Raw genomic sequence first — 22,616 nt, forward strand, 5'->3', positions numbered from 1 at the left:
CTTATGTTGTACACTCAAAACTAATATAGTGTTACATGTCAATTATAGCTCAGTTAAAAAGTTAATCCTCTAAAAAACTTAACTAAATAATTCTGGAATTGCTTGTTTATCTAGTGAGGTAAGAATCTAAATTAATGTTTTTAACAAATAACTTTTAATAAAAATATATTTATAATTGACACAACATTGTAAACTGACAATATTTCAATAAAATATTTTAAAAAACAAAAAATTAACTTAGTTATTTTACATCTATATTAATTCATTAAAAACTCTGTTTCATGTACCTGTGATCTGTCTTTTTTCTGTCATACACTGTCAGATAAAATAGGGTTTGTGTCTCTGGAATAGTTTATAGAGATGGTTTAGACTGGGTTAAAATATCAAAGCAAGTAGGAAATAGTCATAGGTTGTTCCATAAATAAACTGTGAATCAAAATTGACATCAGTTTAATTTTATTTCATAATCAACTAAGTATTTCAAATAAAACAAATATAACTAAAAACGTCTCCAGTTTTTGCTTTAACTTCACATTTCATACTTTGCACAATATTTACAAGGTACTCATTTTGATCGCTTCACAACTTGGCAACGATTCTGCCAGATGGTTAAATACACCAGAGAATTTCTGCTTTCGTTTTCCTCGTTTGAGATAGGAAGCAGTTTTCACACCCAATATAAATTCTAGATAAAAAGCATACACTCTGTTGCCTTCTCATGTTAAACATTAAGGATGACATACAAGCAAAATATAGTCTTATTACAAAGTTAATGATCTCTTGAAATCTTATGTAGCTATACAATAACTGCTAAGTTTGTTAAAAACCAACTTACAATTGGATACCCCGCAAGTACTTTTTTCTTTTCCCCTTCCTTCCTTCCTCCTTCATTCCTTCCCTTCCTCCCTTTCTCCCTTCCTCCCTTCCTTCCTATCTTCCTTCCTGCCTTCTTCTTAAGGTAAATGGTATTAGAGAGCATCTATCTGTAGACATCTACTATAGACATTATTAAGAATAACTGTCCTTGAAGAACAATAGAAAATGTAAGCTAAATAAAAACAATAAAGAAAATACTATATGGAATCTTTTTTTTTTTTTAATGGAGGTACTGGGGATTGAATCTGGACCTCGTGCATGCTAGGCATGCACTCTACCACTGAGCAATACCCTCGCCCCCATACAGAATTTTTTATTATGTAAAAATTACTACATTCATGAGCCATATTCAGACACTATTAGCTGGGACTGCAGCGCTGCGGAAACTATAATGAGAATACATTTTTCTTCACTGAAAATCCCAGCATTCAGAGAAAGCAGCAGCAATATAAGCTAAATATTCACTATATCAGAAACAAGCCACAGGTCTTTTGAGTAATAATCCTGTGAACTCATGTCCTTAAATGAACAAGGGTAGCCACAGGCATCTGGCCACTGAAGCTCTCTGGTACCCACATGGGGGATGTACCTTCCTTTAAGAGGGTGGCTACCTGTGGAGGTGGACTCCTTAAATAACTGTCTGCACCAAGGACCGTTTGGCATAGTTTAACCATTATATGAAGACTCTTCACAGAATCCGAGGTTGAAATTCATAGAGAAGCAAACAAAAAATGACAACGGATGAGCCAAACCAGGAAGGAGGATTCTTCATGGTTGTAACATCTATTTGACAACTTTCTCTCCATGGGCTCTTCCTTATTTGTCTGTGAAGTTACAGAAGATCCCTAGATAACTTGCTAGATTTAAATGTAAGAAATAAAGTTTATCCTTTAAGAAATACGCAAGCTCAATGTTAGTTTGTTTGCAGGTCAAGTGAATTGGATCTTCTGTTGTTTTTGTAACAGCATAACCACAATGGTGAAGAAGTCAAATGATCATGTGAGTAAATCCAAAGATTTGGCCTTAATGATGTGGATAACTATTCTTGGAAAAAACACAAAAGGAGTCTAGAGGAAAAATAAATGTCAAAATTGCAATATTCTGCAACACCTACTGAGTTCAGCTTCCTTTGCCTGATCCCTCACTTCTCATAAATGAGTGGAATCAAGGAACTTTAGAATCTCCCCTGTTTTGTCAATCTGTATCCATATAATCCATTAAAAATCTAAGATTGTACAATAGCTACCTTGTCTTTCTAAAGAAAGTAAAATTTAAATTTCTTAGGATGGAAAAAAATTTTTAAAGTAACAGTGATTTTTCTCCCCCTTTATAGTCACATTGGACAGTGAATGAGGATTATAAACCACAAATATCTAGAATTCTCTTTTTAGTCTAAAATATAGTTACTGCATCTGGCTGATTCTTAGGTTAGAATCACTATCTTTAATAACCCTCATGTTGAAAACAAACTATATAAACATATAACTATTTGGAAAGATAGATTTTGTGAGACAAAGACAACAATGTGTTCAAAAGAAATGTGTTTTACATTGTAATATCCAACTTGCACGTTCGTATTTCAGCTTGGAAACTCATTAGTCATCTGGGCCACATCCTCAAAATTCTGCTTAGCCGATTAGAAACAAGTGGAAAGTGAAAGCATCCTACTCAGGAGTCTGGGAATGCCTTTATGATTGACTCGTAGGCGGGCGGGGGTGGTGTTGAAAGACCAATTCGAAGACTGTTACTGGACCAGTGGAAATCAGGACGGCCCAGACTGTGGGAAGTGTTGATGGTGGACGAGGTACGGGAAGAAGGGAAAGTCACCAGCTGACTCTCAGTTTCCACGGGAAGTGGTGGACTTTGCAGAAAGGGATGGAAAGTTGAGCCCCTGAAGCTTGATTTTCTGGGAAAGGAATTTGCTTGTTCCAGGGAAGCTTGTCGCTGGAAGGTGAGGCTGGCCAGGCTGAGGTTGCTTCGACGTTCACAGCCACTGTGGCGGTAAAATCCAGTCCTGTTCAGGCCGTGGGTGTAAGAAGACCGCGTTCGCCGGCTTGAGCTCCACTGGGAGATGGAGGCACTGGCTCTTCTTCGAGACAAACAAATAAACAAAGCCCAAATAAGTCCTCCAATTACAAGTGCAATTGCCATGGACACTGTGAAGGACATTATGAGATCCTCTGAAACAAAGAGAACAAATAGGTAATTTGCAGATAGGTGTTCAACTAAATACACAGGCAACATACAAATGATTACGTTGGAATATGTAACCTAAACAGATTTTGGATGAGGGAAATAGAAGATGGTATTTGGTGGATATGAATAAATGAAGCTGGTGTGCTTCCATTTACCAAAGCAAAAGGATAAAGGATATAAAATAACGTTTTTTTAGCTGTATCATTCCATATTGCTTAAGCTATTTTAATATCTTTCAGAAGTAAGTAATAAAAAAGTCTCGTTTTTTGAAAAAGTCGATTCTTTAGCTCATAAATTTTTCTAAAGTTGCCAATAGTCCAAAGATGATTTCTTTTTGAGTCACAGTAGTAACTAACATGCCAAAAATTGGTAAAGAATCTCATAGTCACACTGACTTTGCCTCTTCCTCTGTCTGCTTTTGTCCACCCATCTGCAGGCTGAATGATGCCTCCCTTCCTGTGCTCATTCTGAGACAGGAAGTGCTGGGCTGGAACCATCTGGGGGGCTGACTGATTTATGTCAGATTTCCTGAACTTCTGGACTGTCACCTGTATCTGACTGATTGATACCATAACCTGTGCAGACTACTAGGCTCTCTCTTGGTCCCCAAGCTGGTTCATGCTGTTATCACACCCTTGTTGTAATCATGAAATTCCTGTCCCCTGAATCTCCATAGACTCTCTGCTGTACGCCAGTATCCTCCAATTCACAAAATTTGTATTTGTTCAGATTTTCTATTGTAAGGAGGGAAAGATGCCTTTCCCAAATGGAAATTCTACCTTACTGCTTCTTCTTGTGAGCTAAAAACATATTCTTGAATAAAACTGGGTACAGAGTTCCTGCATTGAATGGAAAGACACTCTGGATATTCGAAGACCCCACCAGCCTTATCACCCACCACATTTCCTCACCCTCTACCCCAGGGTTTAACCCACAGCCTTGTTGATTTCCCCACTATCCCAAAGCCTGTCATTCTCTCTCAAATTCTGTGCATTTCCACACTTTTTTTCCAGATACCTAGATACAATTTTTAAATTTCTGTTTGGGAAATTCAGTATGTATTGAATTTTAAATATAGTCAACCCAATCAGTGACTGTGACACAGGAAAGAACACCAGCAGAAAATCCATCAAGTTGATCCCAGCCCAAGTTACCAACCCATAGAATCATGAGCTAAGTTAATGATTGTTTTAAGTCACTATGTGTTGGGGTGGATTGTTTCATAGCAAAAGTTAACGGATTCAGGGTTCCAAACTCATCTCTATTCCTGACATACTGCATGGTTTTTATAAAATTTGTTTAGACTTATTGATTTTATTACTTTTTTCAAGTGAAGGGTTTAGATTTTATGATTGCCAAAATTATTTCCAGTTTATTGTTTAATCTATGACAGTATATACAAAATCTATAATCCAGATATAACAAAGCAAACCAATATTAATTAGTACAAAAGAATAGTCATTGCTCCTTAATTTTAGGATAGATTTTAGTGTCCTTTTACCTTATATTGTCACCTTTATCTCCTATAGGAAGATTACATTTGTTATGTCCTATTTTCACAATTATCTTCACAAATGCTTATATCAAAATCTTCAAACAATTGTTTATATATCAAATCTAAGCAATAAATCCTTTATAATAAGAAGAGGACTTCTGAAATACGAGATGGTTTATGACAGATCTTCTAGACCAAGCATTGTTCTTCCAAAACGTCTCTCATCAAAATAATATTGATTCATAGCCTTAAAGTACAATCTCTTGAGACTAGAGTTTCACAGAGTTAGGCTTTATCTGGAAAAAGCAATAAATATAGTCAGAACCTAAAATTAGCCTTATTGGTAATATAGTAAAATTTCAAATTAAATTGTAACTATCAGTGCCCCCAAATATTTGGAACCTAAAAAAAGAATTATGGGAAATCTGGGTTGCCAAAGCAAAGAAACCATGTAAATCAGCATTTCCCAATGTTTCTTACAAAAAACAATAGAGAACAAGATGATCAAATAAAAATACACAAAAGCATGCCTTCAGTATATGTGGAAGACAAAAAAAAAAAATCCAAACTTCAAGTTACCTAGAAAATAAACAATGAAAAACAGAAACCAGTAAATTATATATCCCATGCTTCTCCCACAAGCCATCACAGAGAAGAAGGGCAGTTCTGGAAATACTGCAAAAATAATGAGAAGTGTTCTGTCCCATGAGTACACTGACTACTGGAGAAGAAGGTTAAGAATCCAATCACAAAATATCACATATTTTATGATTCTATTTACACTAAATGTCCAGAATCACTCTCTATATAGTGATTGTGTGTGGCTGGGGGTGAGGTGGGAGGGAATGGGCAGGACCTCCAATGGAAACAGGGTTTCTTTTTGAAGGACAAAATGTTCCTAAATTAGATTGTGGTGATGGTCGCACAACTCTGTGACTATAACAAAACCATTTAATTGTATGCTTTAAGTGGATGAGTTATATGGTCAGTAAAATATATCTCAATAAAGCTGTTTGAAAAAAGAAAGAAAAAGGCAGATGCTCTTTGGAAACTACACAATGAAGGAGAAAAGAGGCAAGACTGAGGGGGAAATTTACGATCCTTCAAAACAAAAAACAATCAAAGGACATACAATCCTTCCCCACCACCAACCTCTAAAAATAAAAGTCAACCAGTAAAAACACCACACTTTGATACACTGAGCAAAAGATGAACCTAGAATGACTCCCAGGTTCTGGCGTGGGTTGGGGAGGGTGGTTTTCATATAACTCATCCACTTAAACATGCAATAATAATGGGAATTTGGGAAGCTGTAGTATGAATAGGAAAGAAATAACCTGGTCAGGAGAGATCCAAAGTCAGAAGAATGTAAAAATTATTCCAAAGCATCATATCATCTAATGTCCTAGAAGTAATGCCCTAAGAAGTAAGTAAGGTGGGTAGTGGTGATAAACTGAGGTTTAGAAGCTTTGGCTCCTAAGATCTAAATAACATTTTTTTGTAGCAGTAACTGAATAATCAGATTAAATTTTAATGTTTAGAAATTTGAGCATCTCCTTCCTTGCTTTTGCCATTTTATGCAGTAATAGTTTTTTTCTTCATTTTAATTTCTATGTTTTTGATTTACAATGTTGTATTAGTTTCTGGTGTACAGCATAGTGATTCAGTTATACATATATATTTATATATGTATATGTTCTTTTTCATATTCTTTTTCATTGCAGTTTACTGCCAGCCATTGAATATGGTTCCCTGTGCTATACAGTAGAGCCTTATTGTGTATCTGTTCTGTACGTAGTAGTTTGCAGCGGCCAATCTCAAACTTCCAATTATGCAATAATAGTTTATCAAAGAATAGATTTGCTAGAGCAGATTTGAATCTGCATTATAATCATTAATATTAAACTTCCTTTAAGTTTTGTGTTGCTTATAATGGCTGCCTAAATTCTGATTGTCACTGAAAAATATTTTAATTGCTCTTAGAAAAGAACTAAATAAAAATCATGAACTACTCAAATACTTCATAAAACCAAGTCCTTTATCTTCGTTCCAAATAAGTATGTGAGTCGAGGCATTTTACTAAATTTGGTTTTTTTGGTTAAGAAAATACTAATTTTACCTTATTTCAATGAGTTTTTGACAATTTTTGTTCTTGTCAGACATATTACACATAATTTGAATAATTTATTATTGTAAATTATGAAGTGATCATTTGTCCCTGGAAGAGTTTATTCATTAAGTAGTTTATACTCCAGAGAATCCATAATTGATTACCGTGAAAAATACTTTAATCAAAGAATATGAATACTCACTCAGAAATTCTTTCTCCCTATTTAGAATAGAAAAATGAGAGATATACTATTGTCCATCTAACTGTTATTGTGCTTTTGAGTCAAAAAATAGTGCATTAGGTGGAGACCTAGATGGTAAACTGTAAACTCCTTTCTAAATTTGAACTTCTATTATTCCAAGCTAGAAATACTTGACTAAAACTGTGATTAAGAAAATTTTGATGTTGCAGGAATATAGTTTACAAAATGCAATTCTATTTTCATTTCATTATTTTGATAAATAATAATGCACATTTCTAATTTAATTAATTTAATTTATAGGTCTCAGACATCATTTTAAGTGTATTATATTGCTTAATTGTCAAACAACTAATTAGGGAAATGCTTTATTTCTTTGGTGTGTTGCAATATTTTCATATTTATCGAAAATGAAAGTGAAGAACTTAAAATACATTAAAAATGTACCTCTATAATACCAGATTTGGAACAGAAATATGTAGGGGAATTGTAGTAAAGCAGTGCTATGTATTCTACAGTCATATTTCCCTGAGTCAACAGCCTCCACTGGAGAATTTTAAATACCAACAACTTCAGATAGAGAATCAGAGATATAAGGTTTCAACTAAAATAAACTCTTAAAAATGCTTTACCTCAAACTCCTACTAATTTTATTGATATTGAAACAGAGTCTAAGGCTCATGTGGTAGAACTGACACTTGATTTGTTTTAAAAATTGAAGACTGACAATTAGCACTGGTCGGGGACTATTGCTTTCTTGCCTGTATGACATGAAATGAGATGACAAATACTCAGGTTTGCAAAGTGCATGCCTTTGATTTGTGTATAAACCTATGTAGCCACTAGGGCCTGATTGAGGATCCTAATCTCTAAGGCTATAAGAAGACATAATAGATGAGATTAAAGAGACATATTTACTTTATTTCAACTAAATGGAGATTAAAACCCAAAATCTTAAAATGGATTCAGTTCCCCGATAAAAGCATTTGAAGTTTACAGGTGTTTCTCTTAACGGTCTCAGTGCATATACCCTCTGAGCCTCTCCAACACAGTCTCTTCTGACCAATAAAATGTTCCAAATGGTTAATCTATAGCAAAAAGTAACATAAGGTTCATTTCAAGAAAAAAAATTAGAAACTTTTAAAATGCAGATCAAGGGAAAATAATATCTTGTCTGTTGAAGTGATTGAGAAAATTTGCAAAGACAACCCAAACACATGGGGTGAGAAAGGTATTAATATGTCAGATGACTATCTGACTTCCAAAATATATTGTTCTGGTCTAAGAAAACAAGGATAAAATTCAAATTCCAGTAAACAAGATGCTAAAGAATATGTTCAACCACCAAAATCTTCTTCAATGACAAATTTAAGTTTTGTGAGTAAAAAATGACTTTGGTGGCACTATAAAACTAGGACAATATTTCCAGGAGAGCAATTTGACAATAAATCTATTTTAAATAATTATTGTCTAATGCTTGATAATATCTCTGACACTGTGAACATATTGTCTGCCCAAATTTGGGGGAAATGACAAGGTAATTATGACTCAAAATATCATATTACTATCATCAACAGAAGACTATATAAAGGTAGAAATCTGAAAAGGGTTAAATAATATATTTTAAATGTACATGAGAATCACATGTACATTATACATATAATAATAAACGATTTAAATTCTGAATGAATATAAAGTAGGATAAGATGCAGCTATAGAAGTTATAAAAATGACATAAAAAAACTTACTACTTATGACATGAATTTGCTTAATTTTTCTTGTTTGGTTGAGTGCAAATACCATGAAAATGAGTTCCTAACCCATAAAGTCAGTCAAATATCTTTTTTAGAAAACGTTACAAAAATTCTTATCCCCTTGTTAGATGTGAAATTTTTTTTAATAGTTACAAATGATAATAATGACATAAGACTCTCTAAATCTTGCAGAAATATATGGTAAAAAAAACTTACCTATCTTGTTAAGCTCCCTTAAATCCAAAATGCAAAAATAAGTGTAGAAATACAGAAAAGCAATAAGAAAGAAATATCAAGTCATAATTATGGTACAGCCTATTCCTGAATGACCATGTAGAGATTCTTTTTATTTAACTAGAGTTAATGCTTTTTCTGACCCAAATTATAGAATCCATAAAATATATCATGAATACAGGATCTATTGGCCATTCAGCTTTAAATTTTCACATATGTAATTCCATTCCAGTAGATTTTTGACAATAAATTTTGGGAGCCCTCTTTTTTTTTTAGAAAAGAAAAACCTACTGTAAAAGAAAATGTATCTGAAAAATACATTGGCACAGATATTCCTTTTTATGAAGTCAATTTGCCTTTTTATTTCTCAACAGTTAGGGGAGGAAAAAGGAGCTATAATTTTACTTCATATAATTCCAGTACAGTGCAACTAAAGAGATCAAATGATTGCTTTAAAAATGCAGATCTCCCTACACAAGAAAAAGGAACAAACTCTAACGTTAATAAGGTGTCATATCAATTAAGTGTTACTATCCTATTTAGTAACATGTGACGGGAGTCCTCAATGAATGGCAGTTATTATTACCAATTATTGTACAACTTTCTTGAGTCATTTGATCTTTCTTGGTCTATATATTAGGGTCATTATAGTGCCTTCCAATTCTAAGATTCTAATATTGAATCTAGTTTTCAGTAAATCTAATTAATCCATACCTACAATTCTGTCCGTTAGTATCAAAATTTAGTCAAGGTCACCACCTAGTGGCCTTGAGTTGAATCGTTCTCATACCTGAAAAGTGATTTTATCTTTGACAATAGAACATTGGTTAATTAAAAAAAAAAAAAAAAAAAACCCTTTGCAATTATAAGAATCCTTAAGTTCAGCTATTACTGAAATAGGCTACGCTGTTCTTGGTACCCAACTTAAAGTGTATAGGAGGATGGTTCAGACAATAAGATTTTGGCAAAAAAACATTTTTAGGAAGAATATTTAAAGTTCAGAAAATGTTATTAACTACATAATTTAAACAAAGTATTTTCTATGTGTATCTTGTCTCCCAGAAAATCCTACTGCTCTGTTTTCAGAATATATCCAGAATTCAACTTCTCATTATCCACTTTGCCACCTCCCTGATCCAAGTCACCGTCATCTGTGACCTGGGATGTTACAGTAGGGTTCTGTCTGGTTCCTGCTTCCCTCCTTGCTCCCTTTCCCACAACTGCACTCAATTCTCAACACAGTAGCCAGAGTGAGCCTTCGAAAGTGGTAGTCAAAACACATCACTCTTCTGCACTAAACCCTTTATTTCTCCCAAACTAAACGTAAACTCCCCCAAATGGCCCTGAAGTTCCAGCCTGACCTATTCCCAGTCACCTGTGCATATCTCTACTCTTCCTCCAGCTCATCCTCTCCATCCACAGTGCTTTGTCTGCCATTCCTTAAACACATCCCATGTGCCCCTGACTTGGGGCCTTGCACTGGCTGTGCACCTACTCCTGAAATTCTCAACTCAGCCATCTGCCCTGGTGACTTCAGATCTTTGCTCACACCTTCTCACCAAGGCCTTCCCTGAACACCTTATTTAAATTTCATCCTGTTCCACCTCTGATGGCTGTCACTCTTGATTTTCTTTTCTCTTTCTAGATTACTGGAAACTAGACACTAAATTGTGGGACAAACAGCAAAAATCTGGGAGAGCTGGAAGTGGTTCTGGCCAAAGGCAAAAGGCATTAAGTCACACTCTGAATGTAATTAGTCAACAGTATTGTTAGGGCAGAAGGTAAATTAAGTTATGTTCCATATGAACAAGGTAGACCATCCCTTTCTGTCTATGACAAAACAACGTGTCTCAAACCACTGGGATGGAATATAAAATATGGATCAAAAGTATTTTTAAAAATCAGATTGAAGCCATCAGAGACCTACCAAAACCACTAACTTGAGGGCGCAAATTCCAAAGAAATACAATCTCTCATCACAATAATCTGTAAAGAGAGGCAAAAATCTGAGTAGAACTCTGTGCAACCTCAGTAGGCTTGGAAAACAGGAGTTGGAGTTCAGGTGACACCAAGAAAGACAGACTCTGGGCAACATTCTAGACTCTGAGTTGGGCTTCCAAAGAGCTACTCTTATTACTATTAAAAGTAATAGCAAAAGGAAAAAAAAAAGTAGAGACGACCTCACACAGACAGAAATACACTTGACCTTGAACAACACAGGTTTAAGCTGGGTGAGTCCACTTATAAGCAGATTTTTTTTTTTCAATAAATACACACTAGTGCTTTCCTCTGGGGATGATGTAGACAGGGACTGACTAAGAAGTGTCATCAGGGAACTTTCTGGGTGGGTGATAATGTTCTGTATCTGGATTGAGGTTTGGATTACGTAGGTGTGTTATGTATTTGTCAAAATTCAGCAAATGCTCAGTTATGATCTGTGCACTTCATTTTTGTTCATTTTACACATTTTATTGTGTGTAAATTTGGCCCTAAAAGGAAAAAAATAACTACGAAAAATATTGAATTCTTGTTAATGATATACATGCTGAATTAACTAGGGGGAAGTGTATGGATATCTATAACTTACTTAGAAGAATAAACTAATAGATGAGTAGATAAAAATGAGCATTATAAAATGTCAATAATAGAATCTAAGTGATAGGGATACAAATATTCACTATAAAGTTTTTCAAATTTTTCTGTATATTTGAACATTTCATAATAAATTTTAGAAAAACAAATGAGAGAGCATAAACAACTTTAAGGCAATACATTTAGAAATTTACTTAAAATGAGCAAATTCCCAGAAAACACAAACTGCCCTAAACTAATAGAAGAATCCATAGAAAATCTGAGTACTGTAATATTGTTAAAGGAACTGAGGGAGGGATAAATTAGGAGTTTAGGATTAACGTATACACACTACTGTATATAAAGTAGATAACCAACAAAGGCCTACTGTACAGCACAGGGAACTAGACTCAATACTTGTAATAACTTATAGTAGAAAAGAGTCTTTTCTTTTATGTATTTTATATATTCTTTTAATATATATGTGTGTGTAATTGTCTCACTTTTCTGTACACCTGAAACTAACACAACAATGTAAATCAACTATACTTCAATTAAAACATAAAAATAAATGAGTTCATTAGCTCTTCTTTTTTTAGATTCCACATATGAGTGATATCATATGATATTTTTTCTTTCTCTTTCTGGCTTACTTCACTTAGAATGATGATCTCCAGGTCCATCCATGTTGCTGCAAATGGCATTATTTTATTCTTTTTTATAGCTGAGTAGTATTAAGACTTGCAAATATTAACTACCATATATCAAAATAGATAAGAAAAAGTCAAATTTCTTCTGTATATCACAAGGGAACTATATTCAATATTTTGTAATAATCTTTAATGAAAAAGTATATGAAAACAAGTATATGTATGTATATGTATGACTGAGACATTATGCTGTACACCGAAGATTCATATTTTGTAACTGACTATACATCAATTAAAAAAAGAAAGAAAGAAAGATATACTACACTTTCCTGTCAGATGACTGTGCTATCTCAAAGGGTGAAATGATTGGAAATCTATACCTGGAATTCATGTGGACCATTTAGTGATCATCTTCAGAAACATATTTTAAAATGCTCTCCTGTGGATTTTCCTTAAAGTGATTGCAATTTTATTGAAAGTGGACTGATTTGGGAAATAAAAACTATTTATTTGGGAAAAAAATAAAAAATTAAAATAAAGTGTCATTTAAAACCTTTCTATTAAAAAACTACAGATAAATACACTGGTGAAATTTTTCAAACATTTAAACAATAAACAATGCCAGTCTTACACAAACATTTCCAGATAATAGAAAACATTTCCCAACCTGTTTTAGGAAGTCTGTGTAAACTTGATACAAAACCTGACAAGGCTATCACAAGAAAAGACTACTTATTACAGGCAAATTTCTCTCATTCATGTAGATGTAGAAATTCAGGACCCTATTAAAAAATATGTTCCTCTAAGTTCTACCTCAAACCTACTGAATAACAATCTCTGAGCATGGAGTTCAGTAAGAGATGAATTTTCAAACTTGTTTCTGTGGAATTGAGATGCAGCAGTTTTAAAGACAAGCATTTGTAAACACTTGTTTTTCAAACTTCCTAGATAACCAATATAAAGGAAGTAATTAGTAGGCTGTTAATATGAAATGATGCATAGATATCCAAGAGCTCTAAAAATACAAATTAAAGATATGCATTTGAAATAGAGTCGGTCTTTGTTTACTATTTGAGAAGAGGGAAAGTAAAGAACCTCATTGGGGTGTATGCCCAGCCCATAAACCTTTTCCCTCCTTGACTTCTCCAGAAACATCTTACTCCCATCAGGAGTAGAGCCCAAAGTGATATAGTTTTCTACAAGTTAAGGAATCAACTTTTCAGCTGTTAACCAAAGTTTTCTCCTCTTGACAGCACTTAACTGCCCAAGAAATCCATGAACAGCTCTCCATCTCTTCAGTTATCTTGGAGAGGATTAGGGCTGTTATCAAGGATACACAGAAAAAAGGAAACGTTGATGTTGAGAATGACTAACAAGATTATTAAATGTATAGAATAGATGATTGTCTTGAAAATCAATTGTTTTACTGTGACCACTAGACATTTGAGAGATGACAGTGGTTTTGTTGTTTGTTGTTGTCTATTGTAGTTTCAAAATGCTAAGAGCCTAAAGGAGTCAGGAACATCCCTTTTTGCTACAATAAACAGTACTTGGAAAAATAAACTTTGGGCTAGGAGTCATGCTTATGTCGACTTGGGCTGCTATATAAAATACTATAGATTGGTGACTTAAACAACGATACCTATTTCTCACAGTTCTGGGGCCTAAGAGGTCCAAGATCCAGGTGCCAGCATGGTCAGGTTCTGGTAAGAGCCCACGTCCTAGCCTCAGTGCATGCACACAAACAGATGGAGAGAGAGCAGTATCTCTTCCTCTTCTTATAGGGCCATTAACCCCATTATGGGCACTTCCATCCTCTAGTTTTACCCGAATTACCTCTCAAAGGCCCCATCTCCAAATGACATTGCATTTGGGGTTAAGACTTCAACATATGACTTGGGGGTGGGATAGGCATAAGCATTCAATGCATAAGTCAATTTTCAGAAGCTGTGTAAAAAGAGAAGTTTTGGAGAGAGAAGAAGAGCTATAAAGTATGTGACCAGTAAGTGCTCTGGAAAAGGGGCCATCACTCCATCTCTGATATACAGCCTAACCTCAAGAGGTGCCTGTAGCCCAGGGTTATGGAAGATCGATCATTCAACATTCAACATGTTTTGTGCCACTTAGACAGATGGAAAAGTACATGAACAAGGATCAGTAGACCAGAAAGGGCATACAGAAAGGAAAAACCATGCCATTACATATATTGCATGGACCATATAAGTCAGATTGTACTGCAAGAGCCCCCAGCAGTGGAATCAAGAAGAAAGGACAATGCCCCTAAAGCAGATAAGAAATACCCATCAGCAGAGTCAGAGGAGATCAGAACCTGATCAAGAAACAATGACCTTCTCCTTCCGATACTCTTGATAATATATAGCTTCCACCCCAACCGCACCCTATTTCCAAATTTAGAGGAAAGTCCTAAGGCAGAGAAAAGTGGGGAGACTTGAAGTAACTAAATTGAAAATAATTATGCTAAATCAGGTGAAACTTTTTACATTGACATTCAAAACTATAAATCAGCAAATAGCATTATTTCGTTCTTTTTTATGGCCAAGTAGTATTCCATTGTGTGTAACATATATAATACATATATCCTCTTTATCCAATATTCTGTCGATGGACATTTAGGTTGCTTCCGTGTCTTGGCTAAAACTAACACAACATTGTAAATTGACTATACTTCAATTAAAAAATTAAAAATAAAAAACTACACAAATCTGCCTCAAACCATTCACTTCTCCACAAATAAGACTTGTGTGTTTTTACTTCTGCATATTTGCTGATAACATTTCTCCTGAACTCCCTGAAATTCTCCAACTATACCTTATTTATCTCACCAACACCTGACACATTGCCTAATATGTAAGGAGTGGTCAGTCAATGCTTCTGATTAAATTAATGAGCTGGATAGATAAATGAATGAATGAATGAGTTAATAATAAGTTAATATAGGAAAACTGAATGATTAAAATGTCCTTACTGGAAGTATCTCCCTATTTGAACCTTATCTGATTTATAGGAATTTTTTTTTAAGAAGAATTAGGAACCATATCTTCCATATTTGATTTTTTTAACTAATAACAATCATTGTCATTTTACCATATACTATCTTGTGTTATTTCATAACAACATAAGCATACATTTGCATATGTATGGACACAAAATCTCCTCCAATAGTATAATCTTCTTGTGGACAGACAGTTTTGGTGAGGATTAAATAAGGTGAATAAATACAAGTTCTTAAACCAATAACTTTCCTAATTTTGCACAATGCTAGCCAAAAGAGAGAAAATGCATAAGAAGGCAAAAAGTATAACCAAACAGTCTTCTATTTAGGACTTTAAATACCAAGAGACTAACCAAGCTTGGAGACACTTGTCTACTATTTCATTAAAGCAGAGTGCAGCAAACTTTCACAGGTTATATTTCTGCTGTTTCCATGGGATGTTTATAGGGATGGGAAGTGCATTCAAGAAAGTAAAAGTAAGAAATGCAAGGTATGGCCTTCAGCTGTGTTGTCACTCTCAGGCCAATTTTATTGCCAACCATTGCACCAATTACTGCAATGCTTGTGCAAAATGTAATGTTTCCGTGGGGGATTACCAAGAAAATTCAAGCTATCGTTATTGGAAATAACCTCGTGTCATTATCTTATTTTTCAACATTCATTAAAGCAAACCAGGAAAATTATATTTGGAAAGCAAATTTTATGCAACCTAAGTCTGGGAAATTTGTATGGTTCAATGTACAAGTTTTGCTTTTCTAAACTGTTCTTTGTCTATTCTCTGAATTCAAAATCCCAGGCAGACAATTGATTTCAGAAGTAATAAACAATGTATCACACTACATTTACAAGATTTTCAAATAATATCTTTGTGATGACAGTGATCAAGATAGATAACAATTTAGATACAAAAAGAAATAAAAATGTAAAAGATCAGCATTTATATTTTAGAAAAATTTTGCATCATATATTCACATATACATTTTTTGCACTTTGAACTTAATATTTTTTACCCCAAAGGAAATAGTGTGATTTTTTAATATATTTTCCCCATGCCATCAAACATTATAACATTATATCTGCTCAACATATTTGTTTGGCTTTGTTAATGCTTATCGATACAACACTCCCCTTCCTGGTTTTCATTATTTCCATCTATTTTCCATTGTATTCACACTGTAAGATAAAGAAACCCTAGAAACTATCTTTGGAACAATAAGTTTGAATTCCTTATTAAGCATAGATTTCTATATTTTAAAAAAAATTAAGATTGGTAAATAGACTCCAATTAAATATTCTGTTATTAATTTGGGTTTATTTTATAATGGTTATCCATGTTTTAGTTAGTGGATAATGATTTTTTTCCTTCAGTCCTTAATTAAACCTGCAATTTAACTTTGATCTGAAAAAGATAAATTTGGCTTTGACAGATTATTTTTTGCAGTAAGAGTTACTTTGTTTTTGAATAATTTATACAGTTACTTGATTCTGCAGTGATGAGTTTTGTGTAAACACACTAACACACTAGCTGTTTTTCAGCCTGTGTTTAGTATAATCACTTTCTCTGTAAAAGAGGACAGCAAACAGTATTGTAACAAACACATATAATTAAGACTCTCACAATTCAAAGGCTTATTGTCTATTGGTGTCTACCTAGAATAACTTATTACCAAAGCCACTCTTTACAATGTGCGGGTATAGTTTACTTTCTGCTTCTTAATTTTTATAATAATTATATTAGGATGTTTACTCATGCCTCTTATTTTCAGGCTTGAAGCAAACATAAATGGTTGATGGTAAAAGGAATTAGTTAACTCCCTTCGTGCACATTCTGTGATGGTGGACCACCAGGTAAGGTGGTTAGGGGCAGGCAGCACGGCTGCTCACTGGTCACCTGATAGCTCCCAAAATGTCCCTTGGAATCACAACAGAAAAGCTGAAATAGTTCTCAGAGACTAAAACCTTGTTCTAGATCAATCAATCAGGCTATCCATCTCTTCACAAACTCCGTTTTCTCCTTTAAAGTTTTTCTTTTCTGAATTTAATTCAACTTGCCCCCTTTATTTTTAAAATTTCCCTGAACCCAAAAATACATGTCAATTTTACATCCAAGCCTTTCTGCCCCTTAAATCTAGCCTTGAAAGTCTGGTGGTTTTGACCTCAGCGCTGTCCTGCTGCTCAGACTTGTCTAGAAGCTGCCTCTGAATTCAGCCAAAAAGAATTTTTGTAGCATTCTTTTTCCCCTCATGGTAGGTTTTCTTTGTAATGTTACATGTGATGTTATTTCCACTTAACATTTTCTAATACAATTTTTTCCTCTAATTTCATTATATGATTTCTTATTTTATCTATGTCATCACACTCTTCCAGTACGGATTTGTTGTTTGGATTCACTTTGGAAATTTAAACATTGTATAACATTGACAATGCAAGTTAAAATAATCTCTATGGAAATTCTGAGGTTCATTAAGTAAGGTACATATCTATAGAACCTTAAGACAAACAAAACTTAATTTTCCAACAAAATCCACATTATCACATTCCAAACAGCAATTACTTCCACCTCTTTTCTCACTTATATTCTTATTATTTTCTAATTATATTTCATAACATCAGCCAAAATCTATACTTGTTGCCCAGATTCTTCTGGAATCACTTCATAGCCCACCTTACAGACATTTCATCCGAACAAATTTTTTTTTGCATTGTATCTATGAAAGCTTTAGGTAATCAATTTACAGTAAACAAAATGTCTCTGAGATTTCCAATATTTCAATAACATGCAGTACATTTCTTTGCATTTTAATTTCAAATTTAAAGTAGTTAAAGAATATCTTACCCCAAAAGTTTTCTGGCCATGGACTCCCTAAACTTGTTGTGTTATTAGCCATAATATCCACAAGGAATAGGAGAGGGAGAAGAAAACAAGAAAGAAAAGCCAGTATGTCCAAAAGAAGCACTTTGAATTCTATGTCTTTGTGGTTCAGAGAGAGAGAAAAATAATTTTCACACCACCCCTCATATACTTGTGTTTGCATAAAAGGAAATAAGTGTATCATGTTTCCTGCTTTTATACTCAAATTAGCAACTGTTTTCCTTATCTTGGAATTCCACATGGTTCCTGAGACACAAAACAATTTCCTTCTCGTCATTTCCTCGGCTACGTTGCTAAGTGCCCTCCTTTCCACTGTCTCCAAACTGCTTTGGGGATTAGAGGTCCCCTGTCTTGTTCTTTCCTCATCTCCTACAGAGGTACAGAGGAAGATTTCTGACTCTCAGCTACAGCACTTTGGCCTAAATTTATATAGACTAAAGAAATAGACTGCTTTCCCAGGTTTGAAATCTGTATTTACATAGTAAGTTAGGAGGGAAAATTCTTCAGAAATCCATATTCTCTTCCAGTACAATTAATTTTATCTACTACCTATTCTTTATAAATCTCAGTTACTTACTAAAATTCTTAACAACTCTTGGTCTATTTAGTATATTAATTTTGAAAAGTTATTTCTTTAATTTATAAATATTAATCTGTAATGTAATTTTGTATTTAATTTTTTATTACAATTGATAGGTGAATATGAGAAAAATCAGTTTCTACGCTGAAGGGTCCTATGGAAAAGCAAACAGGGGAAACATTAATGCCAACATTCGGTTCCAACAGAGGTTAAGGGCTATCATCAGGAGTACATTGATCACAGTGATTTTTGTCTGCTTGGAGAAGTGATGACCTTGGTACTGAGTATAACAGTATGAAAACAATTACAGCAAGTGGAGAAAGGGTAATAAGGTAGAAAGAACAACATAAACAGAGGAGAAGATTCATTACAATTCACACTGTGGGTATTTGGGTGTGACTATAGTGGCAAGTGTGGACATAGGAAAGAATTACATGAGACTGTTCAGGAAATGTAGGTTAGTTAAAATTTCAAGAGTCTTTATCTGCAAGCTTTATTAGCTCAGACTGGATCCTCTGAGCACTGGGAAGCCATTGAAAGTAGGAGTAACAGTGCCAGAACGTAATTAATGACTGCATTAAACTGCATTCAGGGATCTGGTTTCCTCAATCTTCGATTAACTCTAACATTAACTCTTACGTAACTTGCATTCACCTTAATTGTCATCACAGTATGATTTAGCGTGAGCAATAAGCATCTTTATGAAGTCAGTGCTATATTCCTGAGAAGCTCTAGGAAACTCTGAAAATCGTTAACATGAAGTTTATCCCATATTAATTTTGCAGTCCTAATTCTCCAAAATTAGCTTGTTTCTGCTCATTTTCTTAATTTTGATATATTTATATTAACTGTAAATATATTGGAAATTAAAATAGACACCTAAAAGAGAATAATGGAATGTTACAGGAAATTTAGAGATTTCGCAGAGAAAATATGAAAACTCATCTTTATAATGTTCTTGCTAAAGTTTATTTCCATATACTCGACTATCATACTCATCTTTTTGCTTAAGAAAAAAAAGGGGGGTTCATATTTTAATAGTTATCTTTACTTTTCAATATTTTTGACAGAATTTATAAAAATAGAAAAGTAAAAGGCCACCTGATTTCTGAAACAACATAATCTGGATGAAAATATATTGAAATGCTTCTAAATTCTTCAGTTATTCATCAATTATTATATATATTTTAAGTATACAATTTGTATTATTACAGGCTACCTGATTCAATAGATACTCATTTCAAAAATGGACACATTTTTGTAAAGAGTTATATAGAGTGCATTTGACCCAAAACAGCAAACCAGATGAGCAAAGAGGATGAGTCTGGCTTGGTCGAAATGTCTTTGGTGCAGAAGCCAAGCTCCATCCATCTCAGGGTTGGGACGCGGGCTGAGACTTCCTTTCATTGTTTCATGTTCAATCACCTAGATTTTCTCGCAGTTTTCACTTCTGCAGATGTTCAGAACTCAGTCAAAGCCCTGAAGAAAACGTGTTTTCTATCACTTGCTGACCTAGGAATATTTTTCTTTTCTGTGAAGAGCTTCTTAGTAGCATTTGTTCTTGTCTGTCCATGTAATTTGCTGGGTAAAGGATTCCTATTTCCTCTGGCGGAGATCCACACACGTGAGCGCTTCTGTCTGTGTGATTTTCAGGTCCCACGACTTGCCGTGCCGAAACAGGAAGTTGATTTTTATCTTTAAAGAAGATGTGAGGTCTGTTCTTCTGCTGTTCATTATTCCACAAGTTATGTCTTCAGATCTGTATTCTCCAATAGTCATAAGGTATATTAAAAGGTTGTTCTTTCCTCAGAGAGACAGTCACAGGCCTTACATTCCCCCTTCATTTAGGTCCCTGCCTCCTCACCAGGCATTCCCTACTCACCTCGTCTTAAGTGTTCCCATTTGAACTCCTCTCTCCCCTGACCCTGCGTTATCTTTTCTTCAGAGCACTTCTCACTTCCTGACCTTATGCTGTGAATGCTTTGCTTCCCCGGTTGTTTTTGGTCTCTTCCACCACAGATTTAAGTTCCCTGAGGACAGGAATGTTATTGATCTTGCTCTTGTCTGTAAATCCTGTGGCTAATATAGTGCTTTTAATGACATTTGCTAATGTTATTAATAATAACACAACAGGCTCTTAATAGTAGGCTCGTAGTAAATATGTATTCAATAAGGGAATGAAATAATCCCAAGGGATCTGAGGATAAAAGTGTTACTGAACCTGGTTTATTTGCTTGACTTGCAGCGAGGCAAAGGCTGAGATTTGCAGTGGAGGGGAGTTTTATTTACAAGGCAGTCAAGCAAGTAGATGGGAGAACAAATCTCAGATCCACCTCCCCGGAGGTAAGGGGCTCGGGATACCTATGGGTGAGGAGTATAGGGTGGTCAGAGGCACAGGGGAAGGTGACTGGAGGCAGGAAAAAGGTGAGGTAATCGCTGCTCTGCGCAGGCGTAACTGAGTTACACGCTTCTTCATGGGACGCATGTTCAGAAAATGGTAGCATTGGCGTGATCAGAGGGTGGAGTTTGGGCGTCAAAAAGTCATCCACTGGATACGCAGATCCAGCTGAATGGGCAGTGGTTTCAACCAATTTGAGCTGGGCAAGAACTGGCTCCAAGTTTCTGGAAAACAATTTAGGCAGCCGTTACTATGGTGACCCATACGTCAGAGGCGTTATCTATAGGGGTTGGTTAAAGGAGTCTTGTGATATATTGTCTAAACTTGGAGAATATTCAACTTGCAGGAACAATTAAAGTGAACTCGATCAGTGAAAGCAGTTACAATTTACTATTTATTAGACAAGCAAGTTATAGCTTAATGAATCTAAGCCCCAGTTTCAAAAGTATTTTGGACAACCCAAGTCAGGTTAATAACAATGTCACCACTTAAAAACAAAAGTGAAAAATCTCTATGAATAGGCATTCAGTATTTTTAAAGTTTGACTTTTAACTTGATACAAATTCAAGCGATACAAAGAACACTGTTATGCTTAGAAGAAGATACACATTTGACTTTAAACTTCCCTTTTTTAGCTTTATCTTTTAACACTTTCATGGGTTTTATCTACCCCATATTAAATTGATCCAAACAATTTAGCTAAATTGAGAGAACTCTCAGAACATGTAAGAATTACCCACAAAAACTGAAATTTTATATCAATTTAAAAAATCAAGTTTCTAAAAAGTAACTTGAAAGATAAATTAAAATGTAAACATTTTAGCATACTGATGCCTTTTTTCTTGTTTACACAGTATGAGATTTGGTCTCTTTTTTTCCTTTTTCCTTAAATCATTCCTTTTGGTGGGGAGTGACAAAAGTAAGAGAGATCAAAATAGAAGTCAGGTTCTATGTGTGAAAATCTTACTGCTGGGATTTAAGATTTTTACAAACTGTAGTGGAGATCAAGATAATTTCCTGGCATTGCAGTGGAGGGTGGTGTTTTTTTCCTAAGTAAATATGTCTTTGTGACTTCGTTAAGAGATAATCACATTAGAGGGAGGAGTGCACTGGGGCTGATCAGTGAGGGGCAGGGCAGAGCCCCGGGGTCAGAACCCTGGACCTGATGCTCGTCCTGAGGATGGCTGTCAGAATGCTGCTCAGTCACCTGCAACTAGACAAGAAGAAATTCTCCTGCAAAAGAAGATTTGCTTACCTTGCCTTGTCTCAGGGAGACGGGGGAAGAAAACTTGGCTCCTCTGAGAATTCCTAATAAAATCATGTGCTCACTTGTGTTAGGGGCCTGAATTCATAGTCCCAGGAACATCAAGTTGAAAATGTACAGTATTTAGCCATGTTAGCAGTAACCAACACACCTAGAGAAAGCAGACTTTCTAAAGGAACACACTTTAAACTAGAATCTCGAAGAATTTCCAGAAAGAAATTCTAAGAAACAAGGGCTTACTATAAAAAAAAAAAAAAAAAAAAAAAAACAATAGGCAATCTGGTAAGCGAAATTCCCCTCCTCCCAAAGTTGTCTACCTCCTAATCCCTGAATCTGTGAATGTCACATTACATGACAAAAGGGATTTTGCAGATGAAATTAAGGGAGATTATCTTGGATTATGT

The 22,616-nt window shown here is 34.7% G+C and overlaps 1 protein-coding gene across 2 annotated transcripts; it reads right to left on the reverse strand.

Moving 5' to 3' along the window:
* Positions 1-439: 439 nt before the first annotated feature.
* MYCT1 (MYC target 1) lies at positions 440-18,133 on the reverse strand. Of its 2 annotated transcripts, none has more exons than XM_010965721.2 (2): positions 17,935-18,133; positions 440-3,056 (listed from the first exon to the last, which is right to left on the reverse strand). In XM_010965721.2, exons 1-2 carry the CDS (start codon positions 18,131-18,133, stop codon positions 2,545-2,547), a joined length of 711 nt encoding a protein of 236 aa, XP_010964023.1. In that variant the 3' UTR covers positions 440-2,544. The 2 variants fall into 2 exon arrangements, with proteins under 2 accessions (XP_010964023.1, XP_074224240.1); XM_074368139.1 differs by having other exon boundaries at positions 440-2,965; positions 17,935-18,074.
* Positions 18,134-22,616: the final 4,483 nt, after the last annotated feature.

Source organism: Camelus bactrianus, chromosome 8 (genome assembly GCF_048773025.1).
Source record: "Camelus bactrianus isolate YW-2024 breed Bactrian camel chromosome 8, ASM4877302v1, whole genome shotgun sequence".
Lineage (NCBI taxonomy): Eukaryota > Metazoa > Chordata > Mammalia > Artiodactyla > Camelidae > Camelus > Camelus bactrianus.

Excerpts from the sequence above, each read along its gene's own strand:
- MYCT1 (XM_010965721.2), bottom strand. The coding sequence starts at position 18,133 with ATGCAAACACAAGTATATGAGGGGTGGTGTGAAAATTATTTTTCTCTC. Across the intron at positions 3,057-17,934 it reads ATGGCCAGAAAACTTTTGGG|AGGATCTCATAATGTCCTTC; the intron begins GTAAGATATTCT and ends TCTTTGTTTCAG.